At 35.7% G+C, this 22,129-nt stretch overlaps 1 protein-coding gene and 1 long non-coding RNA gene across 14 annotated transcripts in view; one reads left to right on the top strand and one right to left on the bottom strand.

Moving 5' to 3' along the window:
- Window positions 1-14,894, bottom strand: part of Slo (calcium-activated potassium channel slo) — a 102,345-nt gene extending 87,451 nt beyond the window's left edge. For all 10 annotated transcript variants that reach the window (XM_071795296.1, XM_071795301.1, XM_071795302.1 and 7 more), the window contains exon 1: window positions 13,238-14,894. In XM_071795296.1, coding sequence (XP_071651397.1) covers window positions 13,238-13,540 — 303 coding nt within the window. In that variant the 5' untranslated portion in view covers window positions 13,541-14,894. The remainder of the gene's footprint in view (window positions 1-13,237) is intronic.
- Window positions 14,895-18,403: 3,509 nt separating this feature from the next.
- On the top strand, window positions 18,404-21,869 carry LOC139823032 (uncharacterized). 4 transcript variants are annotated; one of them, XR_011734675.1, is made up of 6 exons: window positions 18,405-18,642; window positions 19,161-20,719; window positions 20,821-20,923; window positions 20,991-21,170; window positions 21,478-21,607; window positions 21,693-21,869. It is a non-coding gene; the product is annotated as an uncharacterized lncRNA (long non-coding RNA). The 4 variants fall into 4 exon arrangements; XR_011734674.1 differs by having other exon boundaries at window positions 20,785-20,923; XR_011734673.1 differs by having other exon boundaries at window positions 18,404-18,642; window positions 19,161-20,923.
- Window positions 21,870-22,129: the final 260 nt, after the last annotated feature.

Raw genomic sequence — 22,129 nt, 5'->3', positions numbered from 1 at the left:
GCAAATGTATGTAATTAATTAGTCAGCTACAGCCGTGATATTTGCTCCGCTTCGCGTGCAAGCTCACGTTTGAGCATATTCTTCCGCAACCACTTCATTATTTCATCGATATTATAGCGTGTTCTTTTTATAAAGTGCTCGCCTCTGCGTGCGTCGTCGTACAGTCGTGTGTGTTGCGGACTACACGTATAAATTAAATTTATCGTACTATATATATAACGCAGCGAGCTTTTCAACACGAACGTATTACATTCACACTGCATTAAATTCAATTTCGTTTCGCGTACATCATTAATCAATCCTATCCACCGAACCGTTAAATTCATTTGCAACCTAAAGAAAGACTCGAGCGAAACGTCGATTATCCAGATTTATCCTAACGTGCTTTTCGTCGATTAAATCGTGCTTATCAATGACAATCGATAGATGCAAGGGAGAACGTGTATCGTAATTTTATAAAAACTGACGCACAAATTATGTGCAAATTATTTACCTATATACGCTTTAGTTGTACCTTTACTTTTTATTTATTATCGAAAGTTGTTTATGTAGTAAATTGATATGCAACGCTGAACATAACATATTATTTATATGCCACGTTTTACATGCTAAGTTACAGTACACGCGCTGCACGTGTGGGGTGCAAGCCGCCGAAACTTACATGCATCCTGAAACACATTGCAAAAAGGATGTTGCAAGGTTTTTGCGACTGTGCAATATTGGCTTGCAGATACCGTGACGATCAATTGAACGAAGGGAGCGGAGCGGAGGAAAATGGACACACGTTGTTCCACCCTGGTGGCTCTCTGGCTATGAAAGAAAAAAAAGGAAAGAAAAAGTGGAACATACACGGAGCGTACAGTGCAAGAATATGAGCCGTTCCGTTCGTGAACGACTAACGATGTATTAAATCATGGGAGCAAGAGTTCGATTCGATTTCGCGTACTCTAATTTTACCGTTTTTTTGCAACGCGGCGTACAGCTGTGAATGACATGATGGGGATGGGGAAGAGCGGAGAGGTGAATGCAATCAGGCAGGATAGCTGAGCGGTAAATTAAAAGTGGGTTTATGCACGAGTATCGATTAAAGCATTCTGCGCTCGCGTCTGTTGAAAAGGGATGGCGCGCCGAAAGTAATAATTTATCACGAAAAATTACTGGATTTTAAAATGCCAGTTAATACTCGGCGTATCTTTACGCCTGATATTTGCGTTCGACACGCGCACCTTTTAAACAACGATCAAATAAATCTACAAAATTACACTAATTGATAAATTCAATGCATTTTAAAAATACGTCGTCTAAAAAAGGTAATAATTCCATACATACATATAATATATATGTAACAACGGTAGAATAAATAATTTATGTTTATCAATCCACTTTCTCTTTGTAAACGAACGTGCAACAATATTGCGAATGTTTAACGCCCGCAAACATCTTCACCTTTAATAGGTGCCTTTTCACGTTGACGCTCGACGCTCATTTTCGGCAAGAAAAAATCTTCTGAAATAATATCTTTTATTTATATACACATATCCATAAGATATTATTACTTGAAGATATTACTTGAAAATAATTAATATTTTACGTATTTCGAAGTCTATGTTTGATTGTACTGGGACGATTAACGACGATTCAGCGACGACGCTAAATATTAAACAAATTCGACTTCATTTCTTTGACTCTAGCGTCAAAGCGAAACCACCACGTTCACCTTGTTGACGCTCATTTTCAGCGTCTCATGAATTGGTACCTTTAATTCCGGCCAGACCATTGAAATAAATCGTCAAACTCCTCGTGATGTAAAAAAATTATAAAACAATAGCGCTCTTTTGTATCGTTCGTTCATTTTATTCAATCCCGTAATCGATCACCGTCCGGGTAGCAATAAATGTGGTGCAAAGCATCGGCGCGCTAATCCAATTCTTACGACGCCGTGACCCCCCGCGACAATAGTTTAAATTGCAGAAAAGCGCATGAAAACCTAATTTCGCGAAGCGCCAGATATCACGTACAACTAGGCTGTAACCCAGTTCCGACGGACGGACGGAAATGCGTCTCGCTGTGCGCAATGCGATGTGAATGAAGACTAGTGTGTCACGATCTTCCCTCTTGCCTCAACGTTCCTCCCTTCAGTCTTCTCAGTTATTTTATCGCGCTATTTCTCTCTTTGACCGATCGTCCCAAGTAGTCTAGCCTCTTCCCTTGACTCTTAAGTAATTTCAGTGGATACGTCAGTTCCAGGCGAGTCGAGAAGAGCTGTAGAAATCTCATTTCTCGTCCTGCACCGTGTACTTTGCCGATATACTCGCGTCGTGTAAAGGAAAAAACTTATTTGCTACTTATAGATGACGTTTCTTAGACGATAAAATTAATGCACTACATTTGTTTAACTGAACTATGTTTTTTCTATAGCAAGAAAAACAAGAAAGCATTTACCATCTTCGACAAAAAGGTACGAGTATCTTTTTCGAAAGTGGCTTTTATAAACAATCAGTTGAAATTTATTATATAAATAAATAAACTTATTCGAAATTCACTTAACTGGGTACCTCATTCATTTGACGTAATAAAAATCATTAAATTTTTCAAGATACAAATAAAGTATAGAATAAAGATAATTTATATTATAAAAAGACTGCGACAAAATGGGGCAACCGTATTTAAGGTTTTAAAATTGAATCGGAAAGAGGGATATTTCTAAAGATATCAGAATTCTTAAATATTTTATGATTCTAATATTTCCTAGAAATTCGATCAAGCTTAGCTGTTATTCCTTGACATAATTCGCATTGTTCATGTTTGTTAGATTAGTTCTACTTGCACAATGAAGAAGTAAACTAACTGGCGAGTTTGTACATTACCATCAGTTCCACGGACGATCAACTCCTGAAGTGATAAGCGAGTAGCGTAATGCTTATTTGAAGATCGATACGGTTGTTTACTCAACTTACTGTGCATGAATATTACTGCACGGCAGTGCACACACATATGTCCAACTTTCCATATTATATTTCTATATGATCACGTCCTCTATCCTGCTAAAATCGATTATCGCGCTACGCTACGTTGAAATAATATCCGCAGTATTATCACAGCGGGTGATCAATTTTTCTCGATCGACATAGTCACGAAATATTACAAATATTTTCCTTCTTTATAGAAAAAAAGAAGAAAAACAATCGAATAAAATCTGTTGTAACCAGATTTTCTATTTTGCTTTTTATTGTAAGCAAAGAAACAAAGAGTAAAGAAATTTATTTGTTTCTTTGTTAAAAAGTATTAAAGGCTTCCAATTTCTTTTTTTCGGTCTCTTCAATCGTAAAGATTTTCACTCTCATGCACCATTGAGCTTTTCCTCACTTGATATTTCTTGCCCTAATTCGAAACTCTCGATTCATTATAAATTAGCAATATTTTCGTTCGCAAATCGTCGAACATTTTATTGCGTATCACGAATCCAGATCTGAATCTAATCTACGTATTCGGCGAAGTGGCTATCCAGCGGATGCCAAAATCCGAAAGTACGAACGAGCTGAAAGCCGAGCGCGTCACTTGACAGCTGCATAAAGCAAGGCTACGCGATCATGTCACGTGGATTATGATCTGCCTGCATATTTGCAGGTCGGTTTAATTTTACACGCGTCGAAACTCGCGACGTCGCGCCATCCCGGTATAGCAAGGCGCTCCTCGAAAATTTGGAGGGCATCGTCTTCCAGAAGTTTAGCGATATCGTCGGATATCGCTAAACGAGATTAGATCCGCTGTTGCGCGCACGTCTTATCAATAATTACCCATTTCCCACGGATATGAGAGCCGCCCGGAAATATCCGAATGATAACGACTCTGATACCACTAACACACGATCGCGGACCGATCCGTGTATAATGTAGTTGTAGTTTGAGAGTTAAATCTGGGTTGAGATTCCAACCGGTTGACTAACCGGTTGGCCAACTAATTACAAGGATTTTGTAATTAATCCTGCTTCAACTTCCAACTCACGTCGGAGGAATCGACGTCGAGCAGCGCACGATAGCTTAAAACACCCCCCGGAAACGGACGGATTTAATACGCCACCTGAACCTCGGATGTAAAACCGCAGTATAGCTATTTCTGATGAGACTAGACGGGACGTAATGTACCGATGAGATGTGAGCGTGTTCGCACTCTGGTGGAATCCAAATTCCGAATTGTGCCAGATTCCGTAGACGATCTCTTTTTAATATACAGCACTACGTTCATTATTTCGTAAATGTGCTAGCACAGAGAAGAATTTTCCTTATTTTCCTTAAATCGAAACAAAGAATCTGCGATTTATATTTTAGTGCCTAATATATCAAGTGCAACATGATTTCTTCAAGAATTAAAATCATAAACATTCGCGCTTTCATAACGACAGAAAAAAAAGCATTCTTGCAATTGCACACGTTCTTTTATGTATCGTAACTGAACTTCGTCCTTGGTTTGATAGAAATGGATGAATGTTCTTCGAAGCCGTTTCGTTCCTTTTCAGTTTCAGTTATTCTTTCAATATCTTCCTCAAATTCTTTTCGCGTCGCCGCAACGGCAGAAACTCCTCATTCAGTCTAAAAAACTGCTCGGTCTGGCGGTTTCGTTTGCGACACCCTGGCGTATCGATCGCGCCAGGTAGGTTGGTCATACTGAATTAATTATACTTCAGTAGATACTCTATGAAACGGCCGCGACGGATATTCTGCAACTCGATAAGCTCTAATGCGAGAAATAAGACTTGCTTCGTCGGCTTAAAGACGTCACGATTGTGGCTTCACACTTCTTATCAGATTATAATGCAAAATGTATGAACGTGTGTTATGTTACATTACAACTTCTTGGTTCCATTAAATTTTCAATTTTTGTTTTATATTATATTAATATGAATATTTAGATAATGCGCGTATTAAAATTATTAATATATAATACTAGAGAATATTTAAAAATAGTTTTTATTAAAATTAAATACCTTTTTTATATATAAAATCTTTTATAAAATTAAAAAAAAATTAATATAAAAATACTGTTCGTTTCATTGAAAAAATTAATAAGATAAAAAAGCTAAAAAATAAATAAGTAGAAAAATCTTCAATATAAATTCCAATTCAATATCCAATAGGTATATCACATGCACATACACACATTCTCCTCCTGTGTTATTATTAAAATAACATATTCTGTTGTAATATATATTTAATCATATCGAATATATAACAATGCTTATATATATGTAATACTACAACAAAACTATATTAAAACAATTCCTATATCCATTATTATTAATCAATATATCGTCGCATAACGTTTCTTTCTGTCTCGTTTCATTTATTTATTTATCCCATTTTCAGTACAAAGATAATACGCTGTATTCTCCACATTCGTTCCTTCTATTTTGTTTCCGGAGAGAAACCATATCTTTTATCAAATTAAAAAAACGAATTGTCTCAAGGTTTCCTTTTTTGTGTCCTTGACCATTCTAAGTTAAGAACGGATATATAAAAGAGACAATGGATCCCTGTGACTCAATATATATCATGCAAAAAGTCACGCGAAACGAAGTTCAGGGACATACTTCAACAGCTCGGAGATGGACAGTCAGAAAATCAATTTTTCCTTTTTTTTATCAGAAAGACAATTTTTCTGATACGTATCGTCATAAATGCAATAAAAAATAGCGTCACTATTATTATTTGACATCATAAAAGTAATTCGATTACCATGCGTAATAATATATCATAAAACCGCGACAGTTTCATCGTACGTACGTACATTTCTTTTAAAATAAATAATTTATGACATGAATATGTTTCATTTATCTTGAATGTGCAAAACGTAATAATGCCTCCTCTGCCTTGTGCTTCTTCTTAATATCAACAATCAATATCCATTGTTTCATAATCGTGTCCAAAGAATTCTGAACGTCTAAGATCTTTTCTAGAAAATAACGAGGGAAAAACTCTGCGCCATGAAATTCTTCGATATCGACGTTGCATTCTGGGACTCTGTATTAACTTGCGTGATAACCATTTCGTCCTTCCTAAGAAAAAATTCCACGGAACCGGACGCTTTCAACTTTAAAAATAACGACATTCTTTCCAACGCTTAACGCGAGAAAAAAGAATGTACTCGTGGCACTCCGTAACTTCAGCAGTGGCGGAAGTTTTATTTTATACATAGTTACATATATACGGAATGTCCTAGGCCCGTATTCATAGTCGGATCTTATATTTCAAGATTGTCTTAAGTAATGTCTTAAGATGCTATTACGGCTCTGTGATTGGTTCATAACATCTTAAGATCGTACTTAAGACGATCTTAAATATAAGATCCGACTATGAATACCTGCTCTATAGTCTCAAATATATTCAACTTCATCTACAAATATCTCTATTCGATTTGGAATCGATCTTGCTTGACTAATATTTAATTGCATGTAGTTCGTTTCAACAATACTTTTCCTCAATCTAATATGTTTGCAAATCGTCTCTAATTCTTAAATTAAAATTTCATTGAACGCAGTATTAGACGAATATATTAAGATTCGGAATTTCCTGATTGATTGACTGAAATCTATAAATTAACATCTTCTAGTTCTAGACTTATAACTTGGAAACTATCGATGTCTGGATATTTTTATAAAGAATTGACGTCGAATTGGTCCGATAAACCATGTACCAAATGAAGCACAAGGCACTCCTGATGTGAGAGGGGTGGAAGGGAAGAGATATTCCGTATACGTATACGCGTCTGGCGTATCGATCGACGTATCTTTGTCGTGCTGAATTAAACATAGCCGAGTCCGGGTAAGACGACATCAGTTGTCCTATAACTCGATGAGCTTTAACACGAGAAATAAGACGCAAGACACGGACTTGAAAACCAATACAGTCGTCCGTGGAAATGGCAACAACAACCACCAACGCTCGATGATTCGTCCGCGCTACATCACGTCCACGCTGGAGTAACTTGTATCGCGGGTAATGTTATCTTCGTCGCTGGTTGCCGCGAAGGTAAATGTCAACGACGTTATTGACGGATAAAGTGCCCGATGTGACGCGGACGATCGCGCTGCAACTCATCTCGTCACGTCGATACCGGCGATACCGCGCCGAGTATATAAGACATTTTCAGAGATGAAACGGCGAGTGCTCGGTCATCGGAAACGATTGTCTCGCGATTCTCCGAAATATTGAACGTTTAACGAATAAATTCCAATAGTATTATTATTCTTCTACTCTATAGATTTTTTGTCTTTTTCTGCTTCAAATACATTATTCGCGATGACGTAATTCCGTGATAGCGATGCTCCGACTTCCCGACAATTCCACTTCGTTAACCATTTTCGTCGATGAAAGTAAACGTGTGGAATTGATAGGCCAGAAACCGATTTTACAAGGTTGGTTTAGGTTGGTTTATTCAAATTGTGTTTAAAGAATGAATCTTATGACTAAGCGATTTTAAGTGCGCAATCAACTTTAATTTAACTATTAACCAACGTTAACGGAATTATCTCTGATCACTGCATAATAAGTCTATCGGCATATTATACAAGTATAATATAATGACTATTATTGTTAATATTTCAAATATTAATTATTGATCATAACAATCAATTGCAAAATCTGTATAATAATGATAATTTAATAATAATTGTTAATTTTTAACATAAAAAATAAAGAATATTATTTGCAAATGTTTATAAAAACATTTATTGAATATGTGTATACAGCTGTCTTTAAAGCTAAGAAATCCACTTCAAAAGCAGCAGGTATATAGAAAATGCCTAAATAAAATTCTTCTATCCCAATCTACAAAATGACATTAGTTGTTCCACCTCCCGAAATATTGATGTTATCGTGACCTGCTATCCTATTTCCTTTGCAGAATACTGCGCATGCATTTTAACAAGAGACAGTATTTTAACGAGCAATGAATATCTTTACCATAACATCCGATAACTTATCTGTATTATTCGTCTATATAGCAGCGTTTATGCGCGCACGTAAATTGAAATGTATGCGCGGCAGATGTAATATGTAGTATGTAGATGTAATATGTAGTATCTACGTATATAATGTATAATATATTACCCCATTGTGCAGAAATTCCTGAATTTTTATTGACTTTCTTTTCTACTCGATTCTCTCGGATTTATTTGCAATTATCGCAAGCTCTCAAGATTACAATTTTTATTTCTTTAATATTCTTTTATTTTAAAAAAATATACAATTTTTATTTCTTTAATATTCTTTTATTTAAAAAAAATAAAAAATTTATTTACTGAATTATATTATATTGATAGGAAGATATAAATTCTTATGACAGATATATGACTTAATTGTCTTATTATATTTCGCGTATGTCGCAGTACGCGTTGTGTCCACTCTAACAATACAAATTCTATACCTAATTTTGGTAGTTCCTACCAGTATATTCTTGCGTATATATTATTATTTACGGTGTACGTAAACACCGAAAGAACTATCGGGGAAAGTCCGGTTAAAAGTTTCTCGCTTGTGATGTATCAAACGATGCATAGCGCACAGCTAAAGATAAAAAGTTGGCGATCGAGGGACAGTTTAAACATTCGAGAAGTTCTTGGCTCCGAAACGGGCGAATGCGCGTTTTACTATTCCCGTGACAGCCAGAAAAACCGGAGTTGATACGTCAAAGAGGATTAGAGCTCGACGTTTCGCATCGCCCGTCAAGTATAATGAGTTTTCGCGCAAGAAAAGAAAATTCGATATAATCATGCAAAAATTAACGAATATGGAACGTGACATAGATAAATATCGTTAACGAGAAATTGGTATGAGCAGCTTGCCAAATTCTGCTTCTTCTGGGTTGTTCTTATCAGGCACTTGGTGAGTAAAGTTGTTGGAAAGAAATTTAATTAATTGACTATCAAAATTAATTAATTAACATATAGACAATTTTATTACGTTACACTATTTATTTAAAAACTTTGTTAAATATTTATTGTATTATTAACAGAAGATAGAGGTATAACCTTGCATCATAATGTATAACTGGTTCACTTGTGTCAAACTTTACACTTACATTTAAATTTTAAACTTAATAAAATATTAAAAAAGTTAGAGTAGGTACGACAAGATTTTATATTAAAATATGTTACATCTTTACTTCGTATTCATTTCGAAGACGTAATTAAAAGCGTCGTTATTTCTTATTATTACTTCCATCTCACAGTTACTATATAAATGACTGTGTTGTGATATAAAATGTTCTGCGTGTTAAATATCTCTCGAAATGAAATTATTCAATTTACTTGCGAATGTCACATAACTAAATTCACAAGGAATAAAATCTTATCGTTTTAACTAAAAAAAAATAGAAGAATAACATTTGGACAGCTAGACCAATTCGATTTATCTGTGAAAGAAGCGTCTAGACAGCGCAATATTTCATGAATTATACTTTGCATCTCTGAAATTTCTTGCTGCTAGAATAAAGTCGAGAACTGCTGCATGCTCCTAGTCCCGGTGCGACCCGAGGTCACGAAGGTCGATACAAGTTTAGTTTCAATGGCGCTAGCGCGTGTTGGGATCAACTCCCAAAAATCATGCCAAAAGTGGATTACATCGTCTAGCAAACTTGCTCAAATATATGTAAATGTATATACCACTCGAAATTTAGATTGCTCAATTAACATACAAATCGTATCTCGATAGCCACAATGGTACTTGAGCATAAATACCAAGAATTACGTCACGAAAGTCCATTGTCGGTATTTAAAAAAAAAACGCATGAATCTTGTCAACGTCACCTCACTTACATTTAACTACCTGTCAACGTAAGAATATACAATCTCTCCAAAAATAATAACGATGTTTTAAAGCATTTTTTATTCAATATTCACTATTTAATCCTCAAAAAAGCGAGATGACACTTTAATCCGTCCGATATTTTTACATAAAAATTGAAAATTTAATCTACTGATGTATCGTTCTGTAAAGAAACATTTTATTTTTCAATACTTTCAATGTGTAAACCGTTTGACCTGAATCCTATTTCATGAAACAACTTTGTAGCTTTTTAATCTTTTTTCTGCTTTGTACTTTTTCTCGGCGTAATAACTGTTTTGCATCTTGACTTGTAAATGAAAATTAGAAAGTGTAAACTGGAAAAGTGAAAATAATCAACATTAACTTAGCCAACAAAATTTTTATCGCAATTTCTATTAAAATGGAAATATGTTATTTTCTTTACAATGACTACAAATTCCTTTTCATTAATAAATTAAAAAATTGTTCAGATGACGTTATTGTTATGGCATAATGTAAATCCTTTCATCAGAGTGAATAATGTAAAATATTACAGGCTCGCTGACCCAGCAAGAAACTTATGCACAATATTCGACCACATTAATTTTATGGCGGAGTAGTAACGGTCAGAACATTGTCAGACAGAAACCAATCGTTAATTAATCATCGAACACATCTTAATTATCATTATTAAGCAATTTCTGGAAATTTTTTTTACTTAATAGTCTAATGTCAACAGATAAATAGAACTTTACGTAGACATCTAAGTTCAAAAATTAAAAACAATCTCTTTAAATATAAAAAATGTGTATTATTTAAAATTTGTTTATTAATATACTATTAAGTTAAAGTTTTTAGAAGTATAGAAGTTTAGAAATTTTTCCTGTTTAGCGATGCAAAGGAACTGACATAATAATCACAATCATTTCATTATCTTTTAATCACTTTTCAGAGATATATGTATAATATTGGTGATATATTATTCTCGTAAATAAATATTTTAATTTATCTAATCTGTAGCACTCCGGCGATAATAGACAATTAAAGATTCATAATCGACTTCCGCGCATTAGTGATTATTGCAATATGCCCCGTGTAATTTCGCATTGTTATAATCTGGTCAGTGGTCACTAGATAAGCAACGCCCACGACCTTATTTATCACAGAGAATATTAAAATCGGTTCACCGATATCGTTGTCATCAATAAACCGTACTATCAATACAGCTTGCTGTCGGGCCGGGATTGAAATCCGAGATCGGCGATATAGTAAAGTTCCTATTATTCACAGTCGGAATTGTAATTGCAATCTGAACTTCGTCGACTCGATCTCGCATGGTCGACTGCAATCTGTCGTCATGCTCGGCCTCCACGAGTAGGCTAAGTTTCCGCAAGGGCACGACACCAATAGCTCTGCGTCATCGCACAAAATGCGGAACAAGTGCACGATCTAATTTTTTTTCACCAGTGAGTGAGAGAGCCACGAGAGCCGCTCTTCTTCATCGCAGTCCCCGAAATTATTCCAACGTAATATCGCGACTGTAAATTATGACTCATTCTCCCGATTTATGCCTCTGATAGAACGGGAGCTTTCTCTTACCGACTGACTATAAAATTTGAATAAAGCCATTCGTAAATTGCGCCCAGCCTTCCCATTCGACTTAACGCATTCAACCAGAACCAGGGGCGAGGGTGTAAGAAGAAGAATAACCAACCAAGAGGGCGGCTATCCGTGTAGTTCAAGGAGCAAATGTATTCGCGAACATTGAGCGCTTCGAGAAGATTCAATATCGATAGGGCCAAAGAAAAGACTCTAGGATCGGATAGTGACGGAAACGCACTTCCAGGGTGGAACACGCACTGCGTAGAAGCCACCCCTCTACCTCGGGACCGTTGCCGTGTCTGGTTCCACGAACGAAAACTAGGTCACCGGTCACGTACACTCGTACTCTCGTACGAGCTCGAGGCTAGGAGTCTCGTGTGCGCGCACGCGCGCCTACACGTGTAAGTGGCCGCGAATCTACGTGTATACACGTCTCGCCACCAGTTCTCACCCTGTAGCACGTCCGGGATGCGCGACGTCAATCCTCGTGCGTCCGGGTAGGGCACCGCGGCGCGTGGTACGAACGGGGGCGGGTGAGTCCTCAATATCGAAATTCCTGCCGCGATATCGTCCAATGGAATCAGGATCGAGATCGAGATCGAGAGAGAGAGAGAAAGAGAGAACTTTCGAAGCTGAATTAGATTTAAACGACAGTTTAATGCCGACCCGAATTTTCGGTAATGGCGTCTCGTGACTGGCACGAATCTACATGGAACAGTTTTAATCAGTATATCCCTCTGTTTCGCATCGCCTCCCTCCTTCCTCTCAATCGACACTCTTATCGGATTTTCTTTGAAATCGGTTCTGTACTTTCTCCAGAGTATGACCTATTTAGCAGAGAATTGTATTTCAATTTCTGGAAATCCGATTACAAACATAATTTAAGAGTATTGCAGCGGAAGAATTTTATCGAGTCTGATAAATGTAGCTTTGCTGTGAGCAAACTTCGAATCGAGAAATTATTGCATGGATCAGAATTTTTTACTGTTATACTGTATTAACTAGCAATGAAGGATAAATTATAAACGTTATATACGTTTCTATATCTAGAAGAATAATTTAAAAAATGTTTTATATTTAATAAATATTATTCAAACAACTTGAGATAGTTGAGAAAATATAATGTGTGTATAAATAATTCTAAAATTAAGATTCTACAATATATTTGTCAACACGAAAAACTCATACTTGGTGTGTTTAATATTGCTATTTATCTTTGAGTATTAGTAATAGATGTACAAGCAAGTAATGCTAACGTATTCGTTATATTTTAAATTCTTCATATTTCAGAATTAGTACAAATTTATTATTCTCTTAATACTTCTCTATTCTTTTATGCATATAAATCTTGTTTAATACTTTCTAACAATTGGATGTTAAAGATAATTAATTTAATTCTATATTGCAACAAAATAGAAATAGAAAATTAATAGCAGAAATCCAGAATGTATTTATTTAACATTATTGAAATATACTGTTCTTCTTTAATATAAATTAAAGTAAACAGGCAAATCTCGAAATTAAAATACATGATACAGATAGTAAAATAATAATAAGAAATAGAGAAAATAACTGTAGAAGATAAATTAAATTTAAAAAATCAAGTTATTTCTCTTTTGGTAAATTATTAATTTAATTTTTAATTGTTTCACAAACGTATTCAATATCGCAATAGTGTTTAATAATAAAATTGATTGATGGATTAAGAGTGCACGAAGAGTTAAATATAAATCATGTACATACAAATTATTGTATAAATATATTATTGACGGCATATATTATATGTGCCTAATAGTCCTGACCCTCGAAAACACAATTTGAAAAAAAAAACTCACCAAGATACGTCCAGTGGTGGTCTGTCCGGAAATCAGCTCGCCGGCCCAATCCTTGGCCTCGGTCATAAAAGTCCCCTCGAACTCCTTGTTCTGGCGGGCCGTTTTCTGCTCCTTCTGCTTCGGGTCATTTGGGGAGAGCTCGGGCTCCTTGCGACAGCAGAGGATAGCGAACGCACGCCAGAGGAGTACGATCAGCAGCCCGGCGAGGAAGGTGAAGATGCTCGACAGGAGGAAGCACCACCATTTCCGCTCCTTGAGGCAGCCTTCTACCGGGGGCTGCACGGTCGTCCCTTCGGTCGTCATCCCGGCGGATCTCTGCTGCCCCCGGGTCACACATTCACCGGCGACTATCACAATCACAAGCGGCAGCTGCGGCGGCCAGTAGGACGCACTTTATGCGCTTCATAATTTCGCGCCGCCTCCGGGGGATGCGCGACACGCGCTAGGAAAGATCTGTGCACGGCCCGCTTCCGCGTCCTCGCGGTATGCAGCTGCCCCACGAGCTTCTTCTTTTTCTTTTCTTCTTTTGCAAGCGTGCGCTCTCTTCGAGAAGGAAAATCACCGAATCTCTTTTTCCTTTCTATTCTCCTGCCACGCACACTCGCTGGCACCCGGAGCCCGTCTTCCACTCTCACCTTCTCAACCCCCTTCTTCTCCCTATCTCTCTCTCTTTCTCTCTCTCTTTCACCACCTCTCGTATTCTTCCTTTCTCACCCTCTCTCTCTCTCTCTCTCCGTCTCTCTCGCTCTCTCTCTCTCTCTCTCACTCTCTATCACATACACACACACACACACACACACACACACACACGCACTCTCTCTCGCTCTCTCTTTCTCTCTCTCCTCTACTTTTCTCTTCCTATCACTCTTTTACGATTGTTCCTCCAATTCTGCCTAATAATGTCTGTATCTGTTTGCCCCAAAAATGCCTTCTTCCTTGTTCGCAAGCTCCTTTTATTCAAAGATCACTTGAATGAAACGACTGCCATCGTTCTGGTCGACTCACTACTGTCCGACTGAGGATCGTATCCCCGTCACAAGTCTATCCCGAGGCGGATGTACACGTCGATATCTCCGCTGGACACACGAGAAGCACCGAGTCCCGAACACGGCGTCCTTGGCGAAGGCGCTCCGCTTTCTCGTTCGCACAGCTATCGCGATACGCGCAGTAACCAGCCACGGATGCTCGATCCTGATGGCTCTGAGGGTCTTGCGCCGTTCTCGTTCTGTTGACTCGTTTCTCACCACCCTCGGCGGCAGCCGCTGCCGCCGCCGCCGCTGTGATGCCGCAGGTGTGTATCGCTTCCAGTCGAAGTCCGTGATCGTAAGGGATTGCCGGAGCAATAGAGAACAGGCAGGGGTCACGACTCACTGAACACTGACTACCGCGTGTCACATACGCGCGCTCGTACGAATACACAAGTACGCGAGACGAGTTCTTCCCGTTTGCTTCGCTTGTATTTATATATGCTTTTTCTCTCTCTCTTTCTCCCTCGTTCTCTCTTTCTTTTGTGTTTCTATTTGTGTATATATGTATGATTATACTCTTTTTATTTTTTTTTACAGTTAAGTGCGTGCGTGTATGGTGCAGATGTAGCAAGCGCGGGTCGTAATCGCGTACGCAAGCAAAACGCGAGCGAACGTTGCGCGACGACGACGCGAACAACCGAGTTTTATTTTTCCTCTTTTTCTCCTCTCTTCTTTCTCTCTTTCTTCTATCTGCAACCGCGCGCGCCCGTTCCTCTTAACCTAATCGGCTGAGCACCACCGACGGCGACGACGACGACGACGACGAGAACGACCGAGTGTCCCGACGACCATACCACTGCTCCACAGCAATCAATACGCAACAATGGACCAGGACCAATAAGCTCGGAGCTTTTCCTGACGTAGACGCACGCTCTCTCGCTCTCAGCCTATCCCCTACCACCCCACGCGGCCAAATTAGTACGGGCGCGATACTAGTGGAGGCGCCGCACGCGGCTGCGCTAAAACGAGCATAACTACTTACGGGTAGTAGTACGAGCAATGGGGGTTGCTTGCGTGGAGCTCAACGGGGGTGTACGCGACGAGCGCGCGGTTATTTAACCAAAGGCTCGCGGTCTGTATTTTTGTAAAGAAGAGAATTCTCTAGTCAATCCCTGAAATCCTTTCCGTTTATCAGACATTACTGCGCTGATGCAAAAAATAAATATGTTTACAAAGATGGAATAATAAATATGTTTCAAAATGGATAAATATTGAATAGATTGTACTTAAATTAATTTATGTATTTAAATTAAAATAAAACGATTTTAATGCAAGAATAAATTTTTTATTAATTTTGCCTTTTTTGATTAATTTTGGAATATTGTGTGACTATAAACTAGTTGTACTACTCATGGCACATTCTCTGCTATTAAAACCTTAATTTCAGTGTATATATGCATGTGTGTGTGTATAGCATTTATTAAAATTATAAAATAAAGTACATCTTTTGCTATATATTATAGACATTGTCATTATTTTCACATTAAACAGATTTGACATTTTAAAAGAAATTTCTTCATAATTTTCTATTTTAAATTTTTGTAAGTGCTTATTGATATATTTATATCAAATGCGTATATGTATAATTTAATACATAAAATAATAAAAAAATAACATAATTCTAAACAATTAAATAAAAGTTATAATTTACTTTTTGTTTCTCCTGAAAATTGATTTCAAACTGGGACAAATAAATTTTGGTCAAACATTTAGCAGTGGCGTTATCTGTCTCAAACAGACCAGTAATAGAGTGAAGTTCCGATAACAACGGCAACTGTATTATTTCAGATGGTAAAATTGATGCTAAAACTGAAATATGTAACATTGCAAAACTTGTCAAATTACGTGCATATTTTGAGAAAACTTACAAACAGCAGTGTTTTTTGATGTAGCAAAGTATTTATTTAAAAAATGGAGGTAACATCGCTAATAAATATAATTAGATATAAGAATTTAGAAATATTATTTGTTTAAACAAGTGATTACTATAAAAAAATGCAGTCTTGCAACAATATATAATATATTATTACGTCGTAAAAATTTTTTTTATTTATAAAGCATATATAATAATAAATTATTAATTTAATACAGCATTACAAATTAATTGTTCAGATATCAGCAGTGGGGAATTGTATATTAATAATTGATAATATTAGTATTTTTATTTCTTCGGGCAGAGAGAAGAATGAGACGCACAATGACAGCGATTTTCTTGGGACGCTTTGGCTAGGCCGTACAGTAGCACCACACATCCACTTTCAGGAATTGGAACTACGAGTCACATCCACTTTTCGATACTGTCGATGAATTTGGTTCATGTCCGTGTTATGTATACATCCATTTTTTGATATTGTCGGTCTTTGGTGATTCGTGTCCGAAAGTCCGAACTACCCAGCTGGAGGGGATATGGCCGCGGCGGCACGCGCCGGCTATGCCACAATGCCACGCATTTCGGGTATCGTGTCTCATGCCTCGCCTGCCAAGACTGGGACACTGAGAATTGAGAATTGAGAATTGAGAATTGAGGGAATTTGGAATTGGGAATTGGGAATTGAGAATTGAGAATTGGGAATTGAGAATTGGAAATTGGGAATTGGGAATTGGGAATTGGGAATCTCAATTCCCAATTCCCAATTCCCAATTCCCAATTCCCATTCCCAATTCCCAATTCCCAATTCCCAATTCCCAATTCTCAATTCTCAATTCTCAATTCTCAATTCTCAATTCTCAGTGTCCCAGTCTTGGCAAGCGAGGCACGAGACACGATACCCGAAATGCGTGGCATCGTGGCATAGCCGGCGCGTGCCGCCGCGGCCATATCCCCTCCAGCTGGGTAGTTCGGACTTTCGGACACGAACCACCAAAGACCGACAATATCGAAAAGTGGATGTATACATAGCACGGACATGAACCAAATTCATCGACAGTATCGAAAAGTGGATGTGACTCGTAGTTCCAATTCCTGAAAGTGAATGTGTGGCGCTACTGTACGGCCTAGCAAAAGCGTCCCAAGAAAATCGCCGTCATTGCGCCTCTCATTCTTCTCTCTGCTTCGGGTTTCCGGAGTCTCTTATAGGTAATCACGACAGAGAGAAGCCTGAGAGTGAACATGCCCGCGTTTTAAGTGAAATTTGTCTAGCGCCTCTATGTACACAAAACGTGTACATTGAACTACGTAAACATATCAACGAATATTTTCAACGGATAACATGCTATGTCCACGTTCTTCAAGTATCTCACAGTGCTTCGAAATGGTCAGAATTTCTTATGAAAAATCAAAAATTAAAGAACAAAGTATAGTCATTATGGAACACTTGAACTGTCTCGAAATATTTAGTGTTTTATAAAATAATTTTTATAGACGTTTACATCATCTAAGAAAACAATTTACGTCCAATGCCTTTTCTCTCTCTTATGTTTTTTCGAACGTATTTTATATCAATCGCACATATAATTAACCGAATACCGAAACCGTTTGTACTTACAAACATCAATAATAATAATGTTGGTCTATGTGTCATAGAACTTGGTTTTTATTGAAATCTGATTCTTATTTGTTAAAATAAAGACGAGTTTCCGCTTTTTTAAGATTTCTTTGCCGATTCAATGTTGATTTTTAACATTTTCTAAGCATATACACGTGTAGGTAAGTATATCCATAAAAGAACATATTGCCAACGAATGGTGAAACTGCACAGCACAGGAAGCAGTTGGGAAATCAAGGGGTAAATCCACAGACTCTATATCTGTGGGTAAATCATTCAAGAACGGAGTGATATGCGCGTGCGTAACATACATCATCGACCACGTGGCTAATCTCGATAAGACCCTAAGTGCTTTGAGGTAACCCAGCATATTTTGTGAGATCATATAAATTATTTATTTTCTCTTGCTGTTATTTATATACTAAATATTATATTAAATATAAATATACGGTAAACATTTAATAATAAACAATTAATTTATACATATAGTAAACAAATATGTGTAGCTAATAATATTTGTCAATTTTATATGTATAATTTAGTATATGAATTTTTATTTATAATAAATTATCCACAATACTTATTAAATTAATACTTACTGCAAATGCAACAGATTAACAGATTTAATTTTTTTCTATATATTCATAAATTGTGATGTTTGTATAAAAATATTCTTACTATTTAAGAATAGGCTTTAACAGTATTCCTTGTTACCATAAGATACGTACGCAACTGAAATTTTATAACACCTGCTAATGCTTGCTTTACTGCGCATGTGAAAACATCCCCTTGCAACCCCCAACCCTGGGCAAGACAGAACAGGTTATACATCGTTATTGATCATAGACATAATATTGTTGGCAGTGTTAAAAAATTACCACAAAAATATGTAGTAAGTATATGATTGTGTGAAAACTAGCCAGTATATTTTTTCATATGTGAGTACCTATTACTATTAAAGTAATTTATTAATGAAACAGTGTAATTGCATTCAAAACACATCAACTTTGAAATCAAATATAACCTGTATTCCTTAATTCTATAAGTTGTTAAACATTATTTCACGTTTAATTATATAATTTATAATCAGATTTGAAATTATAGCAAATTAATGTCCTTATGTTAAAAATCTCATATATTTAATAACGATATTAATTAACATTATTGAAATAAGTACAAAAATATATGAAAAAATAGAGTACTTTGTGTATCTATTAAAATAATATAAAGAAACAAATATTTTAATACATTATTTCTGTTCCAAAAATTTCTAAGAGAATTATAAAAAAACTATTTGTCTTTTAATATAATCTTCCGTATATATTTGTACAAAATAAGAATATTAACACATTGTGTTTAAAAACCTTTAAGTTTTATATTATAACTTTATAATTTTCTTTTTCTTTTCAGACTCTACTAATTCAGATAAATGTGCAAGAACGTGCTTACATATATAGTAACCGATAATATAGAATCGAGAGGATGACATGTAATGGAATCAGAGAAAGATTTATAGCAAAATTTTATAAAAACGAACCTACAAGCAAAGCAAATTTGTAAAGTTCCTCAGAGATTTAAAAACTGGATCTGTGTACAAATATTTGAATAGGAAGTTGAAAAAACTCTCGTGGGAGCAACCAAGCGTATGCAAAGTGTCGACAATTATCGATTTGAAATACATTTTATATAGATTAGATATTCTAAAAACGGTTTAAGATTTCTATAGATATCAATAGCATATGTAGAAATAAAGTTATAATAATAAATAAAGTTCTAAACTATATTTGTTCAGTATTTATATTTTGTATAATTATAGATATATAATAAAAAAACATTTTTATTTAAATTACCCTCATTTCATAAAATAAATGATGATTTTTGAGACATCCTGTATACGGGATATAACTAAAAAATCTGTCCAAACTTTGAGAATGAATTCTATGCAGTAAAACAATAAGAAAAAAGCTATATAAATACAAATTCTGAAAAGTTTTGTTACATGGATAGCCATTAAAAAATGAGAAATTTCATAATTCTATTATTATTAATGTAAACACTAACTGCTTTAAATCTGGAAAAAATGTTTAAAATATTCTTTTTTGAGAATCTACATAAGCTTTTGCACAATTACACATGGATTTACGCAACCGTCAAAAATTCGTTGTCCTAAATTATCTACATTAACGAGAGTTGAATGAACTAGCTATTTTAAATAACCCTAAACATAAGAACCTAATGGATTTAAACCTGGTGAACGTGAAAGCCATTCAACTGGCTTCACTCAGTGGTCTTGTAATTTAAACACTATATCTTTTTAACGAAACCTTTTAAAACCCTTTCATATAACCTTTCTTTATTATTTTAGTGTACGATCTGTATATCTTTCGATATAATTTCTCACATATATGAGGCTGTATTGCTAATTATATTGGTTTCTTTATTTATATTCATATATCTATATGGATTTTTACTTGTGCATACTGTTTCCACAATTGCTTGATAATCCTATCATTTCACTTACAAGTTCATAAGCCCTTAATAATTAAAAAAATTGATTAATTAAAATTAAGTGGCTATTATTCTTATTATTTAATTTTTAAGCCATTTATTTAATGGAATTTTAATTTACTTATTTGAACTTACGTAACATAATTTTTACAATTTCATTAAAGATTAATTGCATTTATCTAATCTTATTTTTATATTACTTTTTTTTTAATATTAAAAAATTTTTACATTAAAATTTCTATTCACCTGTTTCGGCAAGCTTTGATCTAAGCGATATTATTTCTGGTTTTATGACGAGCTCATAAACAATTCATCACGCGCAGAAGAACATAAGTTACCGTTAATTTCGACATCAGAATTGAAGATCTACAAAAAATACATTAAGGAAGATGTCGGAAGATGTTTGAATAAAGAATAAATAAAAAAATCGCGACTTTACTGGGACGTCACGGCATAGAATGGTAATGAATCGTGATAAATAATATCATCATTAATTGTCGTGACAGATTTCGTGATCTATTTATAGATCATACGATAAGTGACTTCGCGTATGTTGGAACAGCTATGAAAAATGAGAAGTAACGAATTAACGACGGACGCTAGATCGATATTGTTTGACAGATATAAAGACGTGCTATTTCAACTGTGGAGAGGACAATAACATTGTACGAACGTAAATATTATCTTATCTCTGTCAATATCTTGATACGAAATGTATGATATAATTTATAGAAGCATCCCAGTATACGTGCATTCCTCCTGAAGATTGCTGGACTTGTACGAAGCCAACTTTAATCGCATCAGATCAGATGAATAAACTGCAAGATATTCAGTTCACCGATTGTTCTGAGATTTGGAGACTAGCAGTTACTTCATGGTTGAGGATTATCCGATGATCACGGATGAAAAACAGTACGTTCGACTGCTCTTGTGGTAATTTTAGAGTTTGACCATTAAACACCAGGTACTTTAATGCGCATAGTCACGGCAGTTAGGTCAAGTAAACGAAACCAAGCAAAGCCGCATTCTGCCGTAAAGATCATCATATCCAAATATTTACAGCGCGTCTGTTGAATGTCTCATTACACTCGATCGTTATATCGACATACAGGTCTTCAATATAATCTAGGTATTATGGTCAAAGGCTAAAGGAGCACTAACATTTCTAATTAATAAGATATAAAAAGTATCAAATATCTAATGTCTTTTATTGTTATAGCTCACGGCGCGGAGTTATTCAACAATTTAATCGACATTGTTGGATTGTTAGATTGCAGCGACTTCGGAAATAAAGCTGAACGAATTCTATACAAATCTATGAAACGATTGTTTCCATAAATGACGATGAGGTGCGTGCCTTCTTTTCTACTACTAACAAAAATTTTCACGAAAATTTAGGTAACTCTCATCACATTTCTGGATTTTTCTTTTCAGATTACATTTATATTTTATATAGCAAAAAATTTAAGGAAACGATTGAAATGCTGAACATCCGCGAGTGTCTGATAGCAGAATGGAGTGCTCGTAATAATCGGTTAGCAATAAGTATTGTTCCATAATAATTTAATTATTACTATTATTAGCAAAATAAATAGAAGAACTGGACGATGATACCTTTACGTCATCATCATATTCTCTCCATTTCCGAATTAGATAAGAAAGGGTTTTCCTATAATACTTATAAGTAGCAAGACTGCACAGTAAGATTTATATTGTGATGCGCGTCAAAGAACAACGCAACAGGAGAAGACGTCGCCGAAATATTCGATAATATATCCCGGCGCATCCATGACACACTTTTATCTGTGTAAAACATGTTAAATAATGCAATGTTAATTTATAAATTAGTATATTTAGTCACTATAAATCAG

The sequence above is a fragment of the Temnothorax longispinosus genome, chromosome 12 (genome assembly GCF_030848805.1).
Source record: "Temnothorax longispinosus isolate EJ_2023e chromosome 12, Tlon_JGU_v1, whole genome shotgun sequence".
NCBI lineage: Eukaryota > Metazoa > Arthropoda > Insecta > Hymenoptera > Formicidae > Temnothorax > Temnothorax longispinosus.
The sequence above is the reverse complement of the archived record's forward strand: the minus strand, read 5'-3'. Positions and strand labels throughout refer to the sequence as shown.